The sequence below is a fragment of the Carassius auratus genome, chromosome 18 (genome assembly GCF_003368295.1).
Source record: "Carassius auratus strain Wakin chromosome 18, ASM336829v1, whole genome shotgun sequence".
Lineage (NCBI taxonomy): Eukaryota > Metazoa > Chordata > Actinopteri > Cypriniformes > Cyprinidae > Carassius > Carassius auratus.
In genome coordinates this window covers 19,296,777-19,317,493 of record NC_039260.1, presented here as the reverse complement: position 1 = coordinate 19,317,493, position 20,717 = coordinate 19,296,777, and the positions used below count along the sequence as shown (strand labels likewise).

The following is a 20,717-nucleotide window of genomic DNA, read 5'->3' as shown; positions in this document are numbered from 1 at the left end:
CCCTGTATTTGTGGCCGATTCTACCAGCTCCAATTAGGCTGAAGTCTAATTACTTACATTTAGTAAGGTATTAATTCAGAATTCACCCTCTCCCCACTCTCATTAGTTCCGGCATAATCTATCAGACTGTATAATTACAGCTGCCTGTTTGGAGTATAGAAAAGGGTAAGAAAAGAACTAATTGTGCCCCTATGACATGACGATATTCATCGTCTGACGTAGAAACATGATTTCTGTTGCTTTATAGTTCACTTCGGTTGTTTTATTTCCTTGGTTGGCATTTATGTGGTTTTGGTAGTTTTACATCGGGGTTATAGGTGGTGTGAGTGAACGGTATAGCCCTTTAAGGAGTTGTTTGAGCGTTCGGTTTATTGTAGCCACATACATCTAGCCATGTTTCATCAGACCTTGAGAACCGCCGCAGGTCATCAGATATCCAGAAGCTTTCCTGATGTCACACACAGATAGATGCACACTGCTGTATGACCCTTCAGGCTGTACAAGATATTGTCAAAGCGAGCTTTCTGATATGTTGCTTTGTATCTCTCTCTCTCTCTGAGAAAAAAGTGAGTCACTGTTCACTTTGTTGAGTAAATCTGCACTCTTTGTGTTTTTACATGACCTGGGATATTTTTATTACCTGTAAGGCATCTATGAACACCATCATCCATGGCTGTAGATCTGAGAAGGACATGTCCGCATGTCTACACCAACAGTCAACAGTGCACGATGCCCCTGGCCACAACTTATTGGCCCTCTTGTCCCAAAATCTAGTCACCATACATTTTATGAATAAGGCTATAATCTTATTAGTAGGGCTGTTCAAAAAAAATCAAATGCGATTTTCATGCACATCTCATCAGTAAAGATGCTCCTGTAATTAGAAGTATATCTCCAGCACGTGCGTCCAGATCAGGGTTGTCAGGTTTTCACAACAAATCCTGCCCAGTTGCTTCTCAAAACTAGTCCAAAACTAGCCCAATCGCGTTTCCAGGAGGTTCCCCGATAAAAATTGCTTCCCGGGGTTAAAATATACGTTTTTGGCAGGGTTGCCTTGGTAAAATTCTAATTTTTTGGGCTAAATATCACGTTATTGGTATTTGGGTTGCTTGAGCCGCGGACATGAAAAACAATCACAGACTTGGCAACACTGGTTAAGGTGGAGTGGCAGTTACTACACAGAGCCGTAGTCTACCGACAACTAACACAAAATCGCTTTCAAAATCGACAAAGAATCACCTGCGATTTTAACATTGATTTTGTGTAGATTGTCAGTGAATTACGGCTATGTGTAGTAAATGCCAACCCCAAATACAAATAATGATATTTACTTATTAGTTATCAGTTCATCAGAACATGAAAAAAAAAAAAGATATTTCTATTTTTGTGTACACATTAATGTTTTTAGATTTGTGGAAATATTATCTTTATTTTAATGGAACTGGTAGGCTATTTATTATTAAAATTATTCTTATTATTGTTCATGTGGTTATTGCACTAGATGTATATTTTAGCTTCAATTCTGAAACCTGTAGGCCTACGGAGTAAAACTGAGTGAAATAATGACTTCAAATGTTGACTAGATAGATAGTCTTTGCAAAAACTGTAAACGAAAAGCTGCTGTTCTGCTTCGAAGGTGTATTAATCCTTGGCCTCCTTCTTCTTCGGGTAAAAACAATACACTCCAAGGAGCCCAATGTGACTTATCCCAGGAAAAATAAAGAGCGGAGATTTTTGTGAGCAACTTACCTTATTAACGAACGTTGACTAGTGAAACCATACAGCAGGTTTACGGGTGTTATCTAATATAGCCAGCAGGAGTCTCACGATCCCAGACTGGCTGCTGCAGAAGTTTGGCTTGATGAAAGTTCAGCGCGCGGAAGTGAAGAGAAACTTTCGCACGAGTCTTTGCAAGAGAGCGACACTTTCCGCCTTTGAGCGTGATTAAGGATGATTAAGATGAGCAAGTGTTTCTGAGGAAATACCGAGTTGCGTTGTTTTGTGGGACATTATTTTAAGTCTGATTATGGGGTTGCCGACTCTAGAGTTTAGTGACTCTTTTGTGGACAGTCCGGACTTTAGAGAGAGACTCAAATGTCACGAGATCGAGCTGGACCGAACAAACACGTTCATCAAAGAGCTGATTACTGATGGACACCAGCTGATCTGCGCGCTCAAGAGTGAGTACCAACACATCAACACACATCAATAACACCCGCATCCCTAATATCACTGTTCATGTGGGCTGGAACTCAATACCTAGTGTGCTGTCTACTTAGAAAACGTGTGGTCAGTATAGGCGGGAGTGCGCGTGGGATGCTCAACAATGGAGTCTAGGTATGCGTCTCACTAGGATTTTAGACACAGCCGACGTGATGAATAAGAAATATCCGAGTTTGTTTATTCTCCCCTGTGATCACTAATAGCAATAATAAAACATGCAGACCTTGTATTAGAAATACTATAAATCATATTTCCATAAACAGATGTCCAATTTTTTTTAATAAAAAAAGACACAAACTCATTGATAAAATTACTAACAATCCACATGTAGCTGTTTTTAATCACATAATTTTAGCCTGACCTCATTGATATTTCTGTGCTGTATCAAAAAAAAATAAAAATAAAAATAAAATTATATATATATATATACACATTATATATATATATATATATATATATATATATATATATATATATATATATATATATATATACGAACAAAGATATTTTAATTATTTTAAAACATAATATTTGGCTTAACCCTGTTATTGAATATCCTCCCTTCCATTTCATTATAAATTTCCTTTCTGATAAGTTAATATATATCCAGTTATGTAATAAGATAACTATAACAATACCATTTTTTTTTCTGGTCCGGGTAGAGAGACAAAAAAGAAGATACATTGTGAAATGTCATCATTACTATTTCAGTATGTTTGTGAGATAGTATCTTCTCATTGTTTATCTGAAGTTCCAAATGGCGGATAGTTTACTGATCAGGGTTACAGATACATTGAGACTGTTGTGTTTCTCAGTGTAGTCTGTCAGTAGAGGCCTTTGGTTTATTAACTGATCAGTGCTTTTCTTGAAAAAAAGGATCATGGTGAAATGCAGGTAAATTTTTTAGACCTGTCTAGTAGCCTATACAGGATGCCAGTGGTGCTCAGATGGTATATTTCCAACCTGATTTCATGGAAAAGCATAGTGATTTCTTACAATGTGAATCGATTTTGAAAGAAATTAAGCAGGTCCACTAACCTCACCCCTAAATCATAACTAGGATGAAAGTAGATCAAACGCATTCAAACAAATCAGCCACCCAATTTGCCAAAACGTATAATAGGAACAGCCGTGAGATTGTGCTGGTATTTACAGTACATTCTTGAAATATGCAGCTGTGCTTGCATCCATGCATGCTTTTTCAGCTAGTATTTGTCTACATAATGCATGAATGTAGATTGTGGGTAAATACAGTATGAACCCCCCTCAAGGTTGCCCCCTGGATTATCTGATTCCCATGCCAAGGCCGTGGAAATGCTGTGGCTTCTTTTGTGTGTGTGTGTGTGTGTGTGTAATTGAGGCTTTCAATATTATGTGGCACCGCTGACCTTCAGACATAGAAACAAAAGATAACTTGTTTTTAGTGAATGCCACATTAGCTCTAAAATACTGTAACAGCAGACAATGGGAGAACTGTTTAAAGTTTGTTAAAGAAATAATTAACCCAACAATGAGAATTCTTTTATCATTTAATGACCCATGTCTTTCAAAACTTGACTGACTTTGTTTCTTTTTTCAGTTCTGAAGGCTGTGCTTTCTAATTTTACTGTGACAGTTTTAAAACTTAAAAAGGGACACAAAAATGCCATAGAAGTAATATAAGTGGTCAGTGTGACTTGTAGATTATATTCCAATTCTTCTGAAGCCATATGATAACTGTAGATGAGTTTGTTTCTTCATATGAACAGATTTGGAGAAAAAATCTGTTCAGAAAGCATTCCGTTACTTGCTCACCAATGAATCCTCAGCTGTGAATGCACTTGCTTTTGGCCAAAATATTAGTCCATAAACCATAATAATGCATCCTCCAGTGAAAAAGCCATCACCTGTTGTCTTCTCACATCAAAATCCATTGACATAGTGTACTGTACATACTGTTTTTGCTTGTGAATGGCACTTGATCTGTGCTAATTTCTCTTATCCATGTTTCACTGGAGAAAGTAATCATTCATAATTCAGCTGCATGGAAAAGAGCAAATAAGAAGTATTAAAAATCTACCCTTTTGTGTTCCATGAGAAAAGTCATAAGGGTTTGCAAAAGCATGAAGGTGAGTGAATGACATGATTTTCACTATCAGGTGAACTATTACATTTAAGTTACTTGTCTATTAAAGTTACTTTCATTGATACTCCTAACATTATTGTGTCTTTTAGCTTACTTTGTGTGGCACACAGACAAGCCTACCTTGCAGTTTAATACATAAAAAAATATCAGTTTCAAAAATTGTACAAAGACTAATTGTCCTAAAAGGTATTTAACCTTGCTATCTGCCCAGCAGGAAACTTTTAAAACTAGCATTTTCCGTTATTATTCAGAGGCGCTTTTATACTTCTCTCCATTCATATGAACCCAAATGAATAACACTGTGTCTTTCACACTGATGTGTCACCGGGCGGCAGTGGGATTTTGTTCACTTCATTCAATGCTTCAGTGGGGTGCATGTTTTTGGAAAGTTCACATAATCCTGTGGTTAACGGCGGCACATAGTGACTTGGTTAGAATATGGGGTGGTAAATTTCTCTAGCTTTTTCTTAATGTAATACAATTAGCGGTGGGCATAGATTAATTTTTTAAATCTAGATTAATCTCACTGTGATCTTGAAATTAATCTAGATTAAAATGGCTCATTCGAATTCTGCCGAAGGCATTCAGAATATGTGTGTTACCCAAATAAAATTGACAAACCATAAGTCTTTGAGAAGGGGTTTATCAAACTAGGTGGTGCATTAGAAAAGGGGCTCATCTCCTGTTTCCAAAATGCAATCACAAAGTGCTTGAAAAAGCTGTAAATTAATTCCACATTGCACAAGCTGCAAACAATCTTACGCCTGTTTCACACATACTCCGTCTGCAGTGCGTATGTGCTGCATATCTTTTTATGCACCCATGTTAACGGATTCCAGTTGCTGCACCACATATGTAACGCACACAGACTGCATACGCGTTGCAGACGGATTATGTGTGAAACAGGCGTGAGCAGGGCCATATCTGGGGTCAGCGGAAACCCGGTGAAAGTTGTACCAGTGGGCCCTGTTTGTAATTGTTTAATTTGTATGTTCATTTATTTTTATTTAATTGTGCTATTTACACAATGTTTAAGTTTTTTTCAAGTTTGTAGGTGTGAAGGTACAGAAACTAAATAATTAAATGTAAAATAGCACTGGATAGTCTTCAATGTAAAAATGAAATATACAATCAAACCTACATTTATTCAGACACCTTCAACATTTCTTACGTTTTGCTATATATACCAACAATTATATCTGGTGTCTGAATAATTTTTGGTTTGACTGTTAAAACAACAAAGTAATTCAGTCAAGAGCGGTGAGTGATTTTCATTTTCATTTTCTTGGATTAACATTACAGCAGCCAGCAGCTAAATTAGGCGCGGTCACTTTAAGAGACGATGAACGCATCCAATATAATACACATCCCATTTTTTTCCTCAACTGTTTACTTTCACTTAAGAAATAACTGACAGTTTTTTCGAGCATAATTTCCAAGGTGGATATTTTGACATAATTTGTATGTATTTGTCGGCACATGAGCAAAAATTCGATGTTCAAGTGTTTTGAGACACCTTTCTCTGCGTGAGCCCTGAACACCAGAACACCGCGAGTACTGAATTGGGCTCTTTCACATATTTTTGTTTGTTCAAACTGCGATTTGTATTTGTTCGTTGAGGTGCAGGAGGGACTTCGAGGAGAACTTCACAGAAGAGAGCTCGGTTCAGTTTCGCTGTCCGTGATACGCGTCTCTCTCTCTCTCTCTCTCTCTCTCTCTGCACCGAACACAGCGCGGGAGAAACCAGCTACTCTGTTCAGCTTTTCCGCGTCTTGTGTTTGGATGCTTTAATGTTTATATCGACAAGCGGTAAGGCTTAAAACATGTGAAAAAGATAAGCTTTCGTGACGATGTGCAGCAGTGGCCCGTCAACTGTCCTGAGCATCTTTTCAGGCTGGCCTCAGCCAGTCGGTTATATAAAATATCAAGGTGAAAGTCATCATAGCTTGCTTAGTATAGACCCAGCTCCCAACCCAACTTTGAGAATAGATTAACGGCGATACTTTTTTTATCGCACGATAAGAGTCTCACATTAACGCAGCACGTTAATGCCGATAACGGCCCACCATTAAATACAATGCATTCTTTATGCTTCTTAACCATATTTTCCCCTTCTTTGACTGAGACACAAATAATGATTTGATTTTTACTTTTTTTAAGCAAGAAAATTACAATGTAATTGAAAATATACAGTTGTTCCCTTTTTTACATTTACAAGTACTTAATGGGTTGAAATGTACAATATGGGTGTATGAATATAGTTACTTGTTATATATTATAAATCTAACTCTATCCCCAAACTTAAGTACAACCATTTTTCATATTTGAATTAATAAAATGAATTCTGAATATTTGTATTACAATGCACAATTAAAAAGAAAAAAAATTTTGGGGTCATTTTTTAATAGCAGCATAAGACTTGGATAAATGATGTCAGAAATTTGATTCATTTTGAAGTTTTAAAGTAGACTTGTTTAAAATAATATAATCTGGCACCAGAAGTCACAGAACAGAATGAAATGTTATAATTTCAAATAAAGTAAACGTACCAACTGAGTATTTTTTTTTAAGAAATGCAATCAAAAGCAATCAAAAGATATTCATAGATTAAATTAGAATTTGTAAATGTTCATCTCAAAAGTTGTTTACGTGTAAATTATTTTTGCAGATGGTGTCAAATTGTCAATACATGAATACGGTATGTTTTAGTGTCTATGCAAATGTAGGTAAATGTATGTATAGTACAATCACATTTTACATAAAATACATACAAATACTCTGTGGCATAAGTTTCATATGAGACACTGTTCCTGGGTAGTTTTTGTTTTTGCAAAACAGTCGCAATTGTGATTGTTATTTTTTTAGAGATTAGTTTGTAGACTGTTAACTTTGGTGTCTTTACATCCATATACCCAAATCTACAACCACATCTGCGGTTTACTTGATTAATGCATGCTGTTCATTTAATTGTTAGTGTTTAATCAGTTCACATGTGAATCCAAACAAGAATTGTTCATAGGAGCTAGCCATCATACATTGCAGCTGATATATTACAAACCAGTCTAGCTCTGCTTCAGAGTTTCTCACCCACCAATGGAAGTTTGAAACGATCTACGGCTCTTCTGCAAACATGATTAGTCCCATCTAATTCTGCAGCAGAGAGTCTGTCAAGGTAATTAAGGGGAGCTCAAGCTGAAGAGACTACTTACCGCCGTAATGGGTCAGAGGTGCTGCCTGATCAAAAGGCCCTTTGCCTTAAGAAGGTGATTAGTGATCTTCAGCACTGAGTAAGAAGGATGACAGGGTCAGATTTCAGTCCACATTACAATAATGATGTCTGTGTAACTGCTATACAATTGCTCCTCATCTCTGAGTGAAATATTTAGGAAGAAGTATTTTACATTGGAGCCTAAATTTGTACCGACTGGTGATTTTTTTCAATGTGTGTTTTCTGACTGCGTGCATTGGTCTTGTGATCTGTTAACTAGCACAGGTGAATATTCTAGTTTATAGTTCCTGACGTTTACTAAAACAGACTGGTTGACTTTGAGGAATAATGTACAAATAACATAGCTCAAAATGTACATTGGTATGAAGGTTCATACTTTATTTAAATGAAAAACATATCTTTCGGTATTGCTCGCGTGCAGTTATTATCCCTCAGTGTGCCAAGGTTGCTGACCCCTGTGGTAAAGGAATGTGAATGTCTAGGTTAGTTGAGATCCATTTGTAGTCTGTGAGATTGCCGATTACCATAGAAAATAATGTTTACTTGTTCTCAGAAAAATTGCTTTCGGTAATGCATGTACAATGGAGATTACAGGTCACGGCACTCTGAAGGCTTTGTACAACTCGAAAAATGTATAAATCCAGCGCAATACTCAAGCTTGCAGCATTATAACATATTTTTAACAATGATTTGGTCAGTCAGCCTTCTAAATGTTTACATGCTAAAATATCAGCAAATTTAAATGACTCATTGGCAGTAATTACAGCTGTTAATAATAACAAAGGTCACACCTATAATTATGCTAATTTGATATAATGCTTTTAATACATTTTGTATATTAACCTAGCAATTGATAAGATTATTCACTATATTTTAAGACATAGGTCTTCTTAATGTTTTTCAGTTTTGTGCAAGGTAATTAAAACAACTGAAGCACTTATTAATAATTAACATGATAAAAACCGCTGGTTGACTTTTACGTTTGTTGACATTACGAGGTAAGATTCAGATGGTAAATATCATATTAATTTGGGTGTCCACCTTAAAGATAATCACCATGTTTATAATGAAACCGTCATGTTTAAAAATATGATATTGATCATATCATATAATAAAATAGCGCATTTATTGTTACTATTGTAAAGCTATGGCAAACTATTATAGGATGTCCTTTGATGCTTTCAGAACCTTTACTTTAATATACATTATACACTATGGGAGAAATGAAAAGCACATTTTTTTTTAATGTATGCCTTTAGACCTACCATCAATTCTAAGCTGGTTTTAAAAGCAGAAATATAAATGTATAAATATAAAAGCGCTTATATTAAAGGTCAGAACTAAGCACTCATGAGTAAGGGCTGATTCACAAAGAACGTGTTTTTCCATCCCAGTGCACTATTTTTTAATTCTTTTTCTATGTAAATTAGCTCTAGACCGATGTATTTGTCATCTAGCATGTTTTCCTGTTGTGCATCTTTTCTGAAACTGTGGTTCCAATCGTAATCCTGGAGAACCCCCAACACTGCACGTTTTTGATGTCTCTCATATCTGACACACACATTTGAGGTCTTGGAGTCTTTAATAATGAGCTGATGAGTGTGTTTGAGCTGATGAGTCTGGCAGTTCTTCAGGACCAGGATTGGGAACTACTGATCCAAAGCACAACACTAAAAATAAAGTAAAAAATGAATTAAACTTGTTAAAAAATGGGCTTTGAGACCTTGCATTTTTTTCTATTACACTTCCCACATCTTTGTTTTGAAAAACTAGCAATGCTATCTTACAACCAATTTGTATTTATTTTACGAGGTCACTAATTTGTACGAATTTGTTCACCTAATTTGTACGATTTAGGTATGGGGCGGGGTTAGATGTAGGTCATTCGTACAAATGACCAACTCGTAAATTACGTACATTGTGCAACTCGTAAATTATGTACGATTTAGCACAAATAGAATGAATTTGCAATTTGCTAGTTTTTGAAAATAGACCATTATTTTCTATAAGTAAACTATGACAATGCAAATTTGTGAAAATGATGATGTCATGCGCAAATGTACAGCATGTTCAGTCTATATAAATGCAAAATGTGCATAGACATGTACTATTGCCAACTACTGGCCTGGCATGCGGAAAAAAAAACCTTTTCAAAAACGCAAATAACAGTTTTCAGTTTCAATTTCAATTTTTAGTACAATTGTTGTCATGTAAACTAAATATGATAAGAATGTAATTTGGAACTGTTAATTATTTTTGTAAATTTTTACTGTAGTTTAAGAAAATTAGGAGCAACATTGCAGACATAAAAAAACACATATAAGTCCACATTGTTCATAGGATTGATCCGAGGATTGATAAGCGACATTCGTGCTCACCCCGCTCTTGCAAAGAACAAGCCGCCAGTGCACTAAATTTGAAAAAGCATTTCTCTTCCTCTATCCCTGCATTAGTAAGGTCTCTGTTTGGATTTCACTAGTCTTCTGGGAGTAGTGTGGGTTTATGTGAGTAAGTGCAATGCTCCAGGGGCTTTGCCACAGGAAATGCGCTGTAAACAATGTTGGGTAGACTTGTCCTTTCCTCCCACACTGATAACTTTTCTCACCGACAGTACTGCAAGTGTGTGCCTATGTCTGTGTTAGTTCTGTCAGTAGGACTCAGGATGCTGAGAGGCTAATTAATCTGAACAAAGATTGGTTTGTTGGGAGTTATTTACACAGTGTAAGGTTCTAATTCTTCAAGGCTCTAAGAACCAAGATACACAGTTTCCACTGTGTTAGAAAATGTTTCACCAGCCATTCCATCTATAACAATGTCAGCGTGAATAAGGCTTTGACCTTTATAGATTCACTCCCAAGAGCTGTTGCCTATTATGACCTGGAGTTCTGGATCAGAGAAACACTCTTTATTGACTATAACATCATTTAACATCTCTTGTGTAGCTAAATGAACATACCTGGATGGTGTGTCAACAGATTATGTTGTTTTTGTTATGCTCGCTACAGATACTGGGATACAATATAACTTATTTGCTGCAGGTTTGTTGTTGTTACCTAAGGCACAAAAAGGGTTAACATGACGCAGTTTTCAACTGAAGAACCTTATATACATTTTAGACATTCATTTACAAGACAACGGCATTCAGGGGGCCTGAAAATGCAACCTTAGTGAAAATGCAAATAAAACCTTTATCACCGTAAAAAAACGAACTGCCCGTATGTATTACATATTCAATCTATAGTAATACGAATGTGCGTAGGCATTTAGTGTTTCTTTGCTAAGTGACATCGCCATCTACTGGCCTGACATGCATAATACAGCATTTTTTGTCTTTTTCGCAGATCTGTGAAAACAACATTGTTGTCTGTGCACAAAGCTTAAAGGGTTTTCACAGTACCAAAGATAAGAAATGTTGCTTGAGCAGAAAATCAACATATTGGAATAATTTTTAAATCATCATGTGACACTGAGTAATCAGGCTGAAAATTCAGGTGGCATATCATAAAAAATATACATAACATGACAGATCATGACTTTTTTCACATTAAAATGCTATAATAAGGTCCCCTGTGCATCTACCAATGCAGAAAACATGAACAAGAATAACCGTCATTTTGTTGTTTTTTTGCCACCCCTCATGAGTAGATCTTATTATAATATTACTAGGGTTAGGAATGGAAAATCGATTCCAATTCCGGATTTGGATACTTAAAGTCAGGAATTGGATACTTGTTGTCAAATTAAAATTTTGATTCCATATGGAAGCCCTTTATTGCCACTGAATTAAAAAAAGGGTTATTGCTTTTTATCTCACAATTCTGACTTTCTTTCACAGAATTAATATAAATTTGCAAGTTGTGAGTTATAAAGTCACAATTGCGAGATAAAATACTTTTTATAATATTTTAAATACGGATCTGAGAAATAAAGTCAGAGCTGTGAGATATAAACTCACAATTCTGACTTTTTTCTCAGAATTGCATGATATTAACTCACATTAGCTAGTTACAATGTCAAAATTGTGAAATATAAACTCAGAATTGCAGGGGAAAAAAGTCAGAGTTGCGAGATATAAAGTCACAATTGCAAGATAAAAATATTTTATATCACAATTAGAGCCCGACCGATATATCGGCCGGCCGATATTATCGGCCGATATGAGCTTATTGCATTTAAATCGGCATCGGCGTTTATAACGGCCGATGAAACATGAAAAAACAGAGTCTTATGCTTCACTCATGTTATGAGTGTTGCATAGTTTGCCCACCAGAGGGAGCTCCGCAGTTGCAGAGAGTCTGCAACTCCACTATAGAAGAAAGCGATCAGCCAAGCCACAGAGATGTACTGTTTTGACGGTAAGTCTGTCGTTCGTCATGTGAGATGATTTAGTTCATACACTGTATATAAAAACGGTGTGGTAGTTCTAGCTAATGGTCCTATCATTATCACTTCTAAATATTCTGTAACAACACTTACAGCCGCTAATGCATTGCTATATTAGATTAGCCACAAAGCTAATACCATGTTTATCAGTGGAAGAGCGCTAACGTTAATAAGAGGTCAAATTATAACTTTAGCGTTTATCTTATTCTAAATATATCTGCAGTGTTTCCCACATAATGACCGCGTAAGGGGCCGTTCACATATCGCGCCTAAAAACGCGTGGAAAACGCTAGGCACGCCGCTTTTTCCTTCTCCAAAGCGGTCGGGCAGAAGCGCTCCTGAGGCGTCTGCCTTTGCTAAGCAACCATGACGTGCTCTCTTCATGAGGACGGCGATATTTCAGCAAAGGATACATGGATTTGCAGCACTAAAAATCGCTCGCAGTAGCTCTGCTACTAAATTTATTTCAAAATGGCAATCCATATACAGCTATGAACAGCTGTTCCTTCATCTTGGCTCAGTTTTCAACGTTGTTACGGGAAAGGATGAAGCTGATTGGTTAGTTCTTGTCACATGACCCGCGGTGCGCTTGCGGCATTCTGAAAAGTTGAGATGTTTTTAACTCGATGCGTGCGCGTCGCTTCCCTGCACAAAGAGAAGAGGAGAAGATATACGGGTCCGTTGTGAATGTGTCTGTGAGAGCAAATATAGTGTAGTTACAGTAACTACAGTAGGTGCGTCAGAAATGATTAAACCAGAGAGGACATGTAAATAAATATGAGCTGAACACGCGCTTTTTTCTTTTCTTTTTTTTTTTTTTTTTACAGATTGTTTCAAAGCAGCTTTACAGACATAACAGGAAAATGTTGTAATAATATGGTTAAACATAAGTAGGTAATATGTCATACCCATTGCTTGACAAATAATAATAAAAATTATATATATATATCATTTTTGCCTATGTAGGAGATCCCTGTTTATTATAATTCTAATTCTAATGATGACATGAGTAATGATACATGGTGATATTATTAATACACATGCTTATTCTTTCTCTGTCTCTCTTTCTGCCCTACAGATACCTGAAAAAGGTGAATGCTGTAGCAGCAAAGTGTGCGACTACTTCTGCAAATACTTTAACTTTAGTATTATAATTTATTTACAGTACACACACAGACTGTTAAAACCAGCTTCAACTGGAAGAAAGTAAAAGTGTTAAATGTTTAAAATCAGACTGTTTTTTGATCATTAAAAAATATATACTTTTGATGTGCAATTGTTTAGTCATTGAGACCGTAATCTAAGGCTTTTTTTTTTTAAACATAAATCACTTCTGGAAAATGGTTTATACAGCCCACATACATAGAACAGGCAGATATTTTGCTATTGAATGTTGTGTAAGTGCAGTTTATAGGAAATGGGTCTAATATCCAGTTTATTTTCAAAATCAAAATATCGGCTTATAAATCGGCTCTTTTCGAGTTAATATCGGCATCGGCCCCCAAAAATCCATATCGGTCGGGCTCTAATCACAATTGACTTTTTTTTCTCAGAACTCGCAATTGTGAGTTTATATCATGCAAGTCTGAGAAGAAAAGCTTCCATAATTCTGCCTATCAATTACTATGAGTTTTTTTTCTTTATCTGTGAGGACCAGACCTAGCGATCTGCCAGGACCTTGCTCGCTAATTTAAACGCTCCAAAGTTTGACTAAGTATAAGTATAATATCTGTGATAGTTAAACATGTTGCAAGAGAGGTGTCACCACCAACATTACAAAGCACTTTAATTTAATCGATTGTTAAAGTTCGCGAACATGATTCAAGCACCAATGTTATTCTGTTCCTAAATCACAATTATTTTTCTGTTTCATTCAACCTTTGACGTGTGCGATTAATGTTGTGATCACTTGTTGGTTCATCCATGCAGAGTACGATCACACCAGTGTGATTAGAACATTAAAATTTTCATTCGCTCTGCCATTGTCCTAAATAGTGCAGCTGTCATCTGTCGTGAATGAAACTTCAGTCTTTTCAACCACACAGTATTTTTTTTTTCTGTTACAAACATTCAAATCATAGAAGTACTGGGATAAAAGTGTATAGTTCGGATAGAAACTCTGATGTGTATGGTAACGATTAAAATATCGATAAATCGATCAAATTAAAACGATACCCAACCCTAAATATTACAGCCCCTTAATCTGCAAGTTTCCATCCACGATGCCCCCATTCTGTTTTCGCAAGTGACAATGATGTACCAGTTCTAACGCCATGGTGAAAGTTTGAGCAAAGCATGTTAACTGGTCTGTCTTTGGTGGCGCTGATGAGCACAGATCACTATTTAGAGTCCTAGTCTCCGAGGAGACAAGAGAGCAGTGGATTTATTGATTGATTTATTGTATACTGCATTACGCTGCCATTCAGATTTAATATAAACATGATTTCTTTCTTAGCTGTGTACCTTCACAGACATAACCAACTGTTTTTGTAACTCATCTGCGATTGTAATGTAAACTCATGTGTTTTTGACAGTTTAAGCAGAATAAGACACAAGTTTAGTTTAGTTCACATGCCACTTTCTGTGTGCGTGCTTCAGATGTGTGCACCCGAATATCAGAAGTTTAAACTAATATGGTTCAAAGAGCAATAGACATGATAATAGAAAACAAAAAATATGTTTTTAGCAGAGTATCCGAGGAACAAGCGGTAATGCACAGCCCTTTTCAGAAAAAGGGGCGGTGAGCAGCAGCTCATTTGCATTTAAAGAGACATTTTGAGCTGAAACTTCACATACACATTCTGGGGAAACCTGAGACTTATATTACATATTGTAAAAAGGGACATAATAAAAATATTACAGTATTTTTTTATTAAATCAATGCAACCTTGTTGAGCATAAGACTTTTTCATAAACATAAAAAAAAATTGTTTTGAACTTTTAAATGCCAGTGTATAAACATTTAGTAAAAAAAAAAATAATACAAAAAAACAATAAGAGACAATTAGAGAAACTAGACAAAAAAAAAAAAAAAATATATATATATATATATATATATATATAATTAAATATAATAATGGGTAATAGAAACCAACCAAACATATTCAAAATAATTACAACAGCTATATCATATGAAGGGTACTAAAATATCCAACTTTTATAAATGGCTAAGTCTCTGACCCTCTGGCTGGTGCATGTAGATGTGCATGACCTGGATGCTGTCATTGTTGGCTTATGGGCACTCGGTTGACTTATTGTGTATTAGACCGCCTTCCAGCAGACAGAAAAACATATCTATTTACACAGCAATCAGTGTTTAGCTTCAGTATTTATATGTTGCTTGCAGAAATATGTTTGCAAAAAAAAACTGATCTTTGGCCTGCTGGTTTGACAACCTTGATCAAAGCTTTGTTTCATTCTTTGAGGTTTTATATCAGGGGGAACAAAATCTGAAATTAAGCCCATTTATATTTTTTGATCCATGTCTTTCTGTGCATTATTCATCAGGGCAACAGTTGTCTTTGTAATATTTTATCAAAATGTAATTACGTGCTCTGCCTTTGAAACGTTCCTTTTTAAATAACTAGGAATCACTTTTACTTTTCAGTCACATTTTTCAACCACTTAGCTCCATTCTGGTACATAACGACCACAGTTTATCATGTTGAATATCCTGGGTCCTTTTGAAATATAGCACACTGTTGAAAGAAAAGTTTCAGTGCACTAAGTAAAGATATGGTGAGTTACAGAACTGAAAACCTCTTTCTCAGTCCAAACAAACCATTAACCGAAACTCGGCTGAACTTCCTGAACTAGGTACAGTTATCAGTATATCATGATTATTTTTCTCAAGATGCAGCAATGTTTCTTCAGGTCTTTCTATATATTTTAATCTATATGAATGCATTCACAAATTTTCTTACAAGTAAATGAATGAAGCAGCAGCTTGTAGATGATAATAAGTGTTACACTTTATTTTAAGGTAACCTTTTTACAGTGTAATTATACATGTACTGTAAGTACAGAGTAATATTTACTACATGTACTTGTACTTACTATATGGTAAGTATTAGGGTTTGGCTTATTATTTGCATATAATTATGCATACTTTTTTGTAGTTAAAATAAGAAGTATGTAAGGTGTAACAACAAGGGCACCTTAAATTAATGTTGCACCAGAATAAGTGTAAAGTCTAAAACTGCTGTTTCTCAGGTCTTTACTACAAAATAAAAATATCGTTTACCTTTAAGATATTCCATAAATGTATCACTATTGTACAGTAGAATCTACTTATTGTACTGTTTTATTTCATTTTTTTTTTTTACTTAGTCAAACTCTGTTGTGAAGTACTTGAAAAATGATTGCTTGATTACTTATTAGTTTGATTATATATTAATTTAATTACCATCATTTTTGGCAGACTATTTGTTTTAAATCACAAAACTCAGTCCAGAAATATTATAGGGCCGTTTTATTTTTAAATAATAATAATAATAATAATAATAATAAACTAAAAAATGAAGAATTTATTATTTCAGCTGTTTAGATATTCTTTTGATTATTACATTTTAATTAAAACATTAAAATGGAATACAAGTAAATTAAAAACATATAAAGGGGCATAAAGTGGAATTTGGGGAATTTGATCCTATATTCAGTGTTGATTGTTTTATGAATTTGTCACAATTGCAGACTTTTCAGAGATGCTGTATTTGAATAATTGTACGGGAAGTGTACTGGACAAGATGGCAAAGTTAACACTTTCTCATTTCACATGCAAATAGGGAATTTAAATAAAAGCTTTTAAGACATAGCCATAACAAAACTACCTGTTTAATTCTAAGCCTTAGTGAAAGAGAAGATGGTTTTGAAAAGCCAAATTCTGTTGCTGGTTGCAAGAAATCCTAGTATTATCATTGGACCTTGACTAGCAGTATGCCTGTCTTTCATCTTACTCTCTTACATTGTCTTAAATCTAACGAAACTCGTGCCAAGATCTGAAGATATACTGTACTGTATAATTGATCATTTCTCCAGATGAATTCTCAGATGTAACTGAACTCCATTCAGCTAATGCATATAACAGTGAGCTTTAAATAATCCCTACAGATGTTAATAATTGATTTCGCTTTGCTGAGCAGAAAGGAACAGTTTGCACTAAACGATATGCTCTTTGCTGCTAATTAAAAGTGACACTGTTTGATGGAATCTGAATGAGATTCATTTGTTTGTTCTACTGGATGGCTGTTTGGTTTTGTTTATGTAATGTATTTCATGCGTTGTTTTGCTTTTTGTGTATCGAGTGCATCAAAGCTGACACCTGGTTTTGTCATTCTGTCTTTTCTCTTGTAGACGTGGCATGATTACCATTTGAGATGCATGTCACTTTGCTTTTGCTGTAAGAGGCTTGTTTGCAAGACTTGTAAGAGTGAATCTATCCAGAATGAATGTATTTCTGAAGCCGTTGTGCCAGTGTGAACAAAGTTGTCCGTGGTTTGTGGTTCTCGTGTTTGACAGCTAGTATTTCCATCTGAATGAGGCTGATAATGGAGGTCTTGTCTTGTCGCTGCGACTGATTGGCAGAAATCTTTTTGGCTGCTCGCGTTTGTGTTACCTTAAGCTCTCTTTAATGATGCAACTTTCTCGCAAGTTGGTAAATGTGTCAGAATTTTAGATGCATTTCTGACTTGGCATGTTGAAGAAATTTGTCAGTGTGTTGTTGACACCTCACTTCAGATTGCCAGAAATGCCCTAATTAAGCCTCCGCTGGAAACACTGACAGACTTTAGGTACTCGCTCACCCACGGACACAGAAATTTAACCTAAAGGTTCGCATCAGACATATTGCAAGCCAGACAACTAGAACTGAACAGAGAATAAAAAACTGAATATGTATTAGCTTATTGTTCAGTAATACGTTAAACTGTCTTTTTTTTTTTCAGAATATGTAGGCCTCTACTAAAGCAAAAATGAATAACAGATTTACTTGCAAAGTGTGCCAAAAAAATATATATATACATGGTTATGTTTGATTATTAATTGAGAGAGTCAAATAAAGTGCATGGGAGTCTAGACTAAATTATTTCAAAATAATGTGGTGTTAACATATTGCCAGTACTGTGTCTATTAGGAGCTGCACAATGCAGCTAAAGACAAAAAACTAAAAAAAACTAAACTGTCTATAATGGATCCAGTTTGGTCAGCTTCTAGCACAATCCAACATGTGTAATAACAGTTGGATCTGGTGTTTTACAATGTAAGCAAACTATTTTATACCGTGACAATTTTTATTTATTTTTTGGTACCAAAGGAACTGTAATTATATTTTCAACACTTCTCTCACTTAATCATCTTGCATGTTTCAGGAGCACCTATGATAACTTAAAATACGGCTCGCTAAAAGGAAAGTAGGCAGCTCACTAAAAATTGCCGTTTAACATAAAGTTGCAAAACATTTCTATTTTCTGGCCGATGTACAGTAAATGCAGCAGTGCTAATTTTGTTGAATATATGATTGCAACTGACAATCATTTTGATAATGGATGTATCTATTACAGTATATTTTGATAAATCTGATTTAAAAAGCATTTATTTATTTATATATATATTTTTTTTTATTATTGTTAAAAAAAAAAAAAACACCCACACCCTGCATACCAGTGGTGTCCTCCGAAATTTTTGCATACTGAAAAAACAAAACAATCATCTGTGTAGGCTATGCTATACATTATGTGCAGAAATGGGTTCAAATAGATATTGTATTCTAAAACCTGGCCACAATAATAGGGTACTGGAACTATCTCATTACAAGCCAAAAAATGCATATTCAACAGAGCAAAGTTAAATATGCATAGTTTGTATGTACACGCCAATGTTCGTTCAGAGACAATTGTGAACTTTAAAGGAGTAGGTCTCTCTGTTTTATCCTGTATTTCCGATGCGTTCTGTCCATGGACATGACTGGTGAGAGTTTTCTATGCGCATCACTAATTGTTAATCAAATTTGTTGCTGATTAAGTTTCATTAAAGGAATTGTTCACACAAAATTTTTGTTTTCAGGAAATGTACTCACCCTCAGGCCATCCATGAGTTTATTTCTATGTCAGATTTGAATAAATGGTCCCTCTGCAGTGAATGGGCGCCGTCAGAATGAGAGTTCAGATGAGACGTTTTTTATTGGAGGAAGCATTATTATGAATTATAGACTATTTTTACCAGTTTAAAGTTAAAACGCCTTAATGAAGGGTTTGTTTCATACAAGCAACTAATGTTGTAATGGAGCTGGGTTATGGGTTATTGTGATGTTTTTATCAGAACTCTCTGTCTGATGTCACTTATTCACTGCAGAGGATCCATTGGTGATGGTTTCTCCTTATATTTCCTGATGAAGAAACATCTCATCTACATCTTGGATTGCCTGAGGGTTGGTACATTTTCTGGAAATTTTATTATTAAGGGTGAACTGTTCTTTCAAAAATCCACGTGATTTGATATAAGTCACCTTGAAAAGCCTTAAAAGTTAAACTTTTAACACGTAGGTTGTAAAATATATAGGCTACGCGTGTCAAAAGTGGTGCGAAGTTGGTTTCAACCCGATACTTTTAAAGTGCCGTGGGCCCTATGAGAGATAGATCTGATGAGCTATTATTAAGCAATAGCCTTCCAACAGGTCTTAAAGAAGTCACCTGGGCATGTAAATTGAAAGATCAAATATTTATTTCCCTTCTCCTCATGTGAGTTCCTAGCACATGCAGTGTGGTTTAGGTTGAGATACAGCAGGCCTGACTGGAGGATCGGTGCTCAGAGAGCTTCTGACTGGAGGAGTGCCAGGCCTGATTTCTTCCGGCTGACACATGGGCACCCCCGCTGAGAGGCTGATAAGCGATTGTCATCGTTACCTGGAGCAAGACTCATCCACGTTCGATCCCCTCCGAGTGGAATCAAAGGACAGGGAACTCCTAAGGTTCGATGAGAGAACAATCCCTTGCTTCTTGTTAAGCTGGAGGTAGACGAGGGTCTCTTTGATGGGCCGCTCTCATGGCAAATCAGTATGGTCTTCCTGTCAAGAGCATCTGATTGGGTATCAGAGGAATAAAAGTTCTCTCCGAGACGTTCTGTAATACATTACCTGTCAGCCTTTAAAAGAACATTATAATTTGGCGGTTCTGTTTCATGACTTTTATATGAACCTCGAACAAAGGAAACGTTAATGGTCCCTTCACGTGTCTGACAGTCTGGTATAGATAAATAAATGATGTTCTGTAAATGTTCCTGCTGGTGTCCGCGTTTATGAAAATACACAGTAGACTATTTCTAAGAGCTGTGAAATTCGTCGGATGGAGAGATACTACTGTTGTAGGTCTGTTTTTTTAGACAAGGCTATGCTTTTGAAAATGGTATGTGTACTTTGCAAATGGTTTGAAATGTAAAGTATTTTTTTAAAATGCATCCACAAGCATTTAGGAATGCATCACAAATACTGTATTATGCAGAAAAAAAGGCAAAAAAATGATTTTTTAAAATTTTTTATTACATTAATAATAATTTATTAATAATACATTTTTAATTCATTTAAAAAAACGCACTTTTCTACCTTTCAGATACTAATATGTACTAATTTGTTCCTTTTATAATGTATAATTTATGCATTTAGCAGATGCTAAAAGTCACTTACAGTGCATTCAGGCTTATACATTTCTAAAAGTGAAAGTTTTTTATCAGTATTTTTTTTTTTACTTTGATCAGTATGTGTGTCCC

At 35.5% G+C, this 20,717-nt stretch overlaps 1 protein-coding gene across 1 annotated transcript in view; it reads left to right on the top strand.

The window, feature by feature from the left end:
* The first annotated feature begins 1,815 nt into the window (after positions 1–1,815).
* LOC113118616 (rho GTPase-activating protein 42-like) overlaps positions 1,816–20,717 on the top strand; it is a 110,328-nt gene continuing 91,426 nt past the window's right edge. Inside the window, exon 1 of the mRNA XM_026287921.1 lies at positions 1,816–2,180. Coding sequence (XP_026143706.1) covers positions 2,027–2,180 — 154 coding nt within the window. The 5' untranslated portion in view covers positions 1,816–2,026. The remainder of the gene's footprint in view (positions 2,181–20,717) is intronic.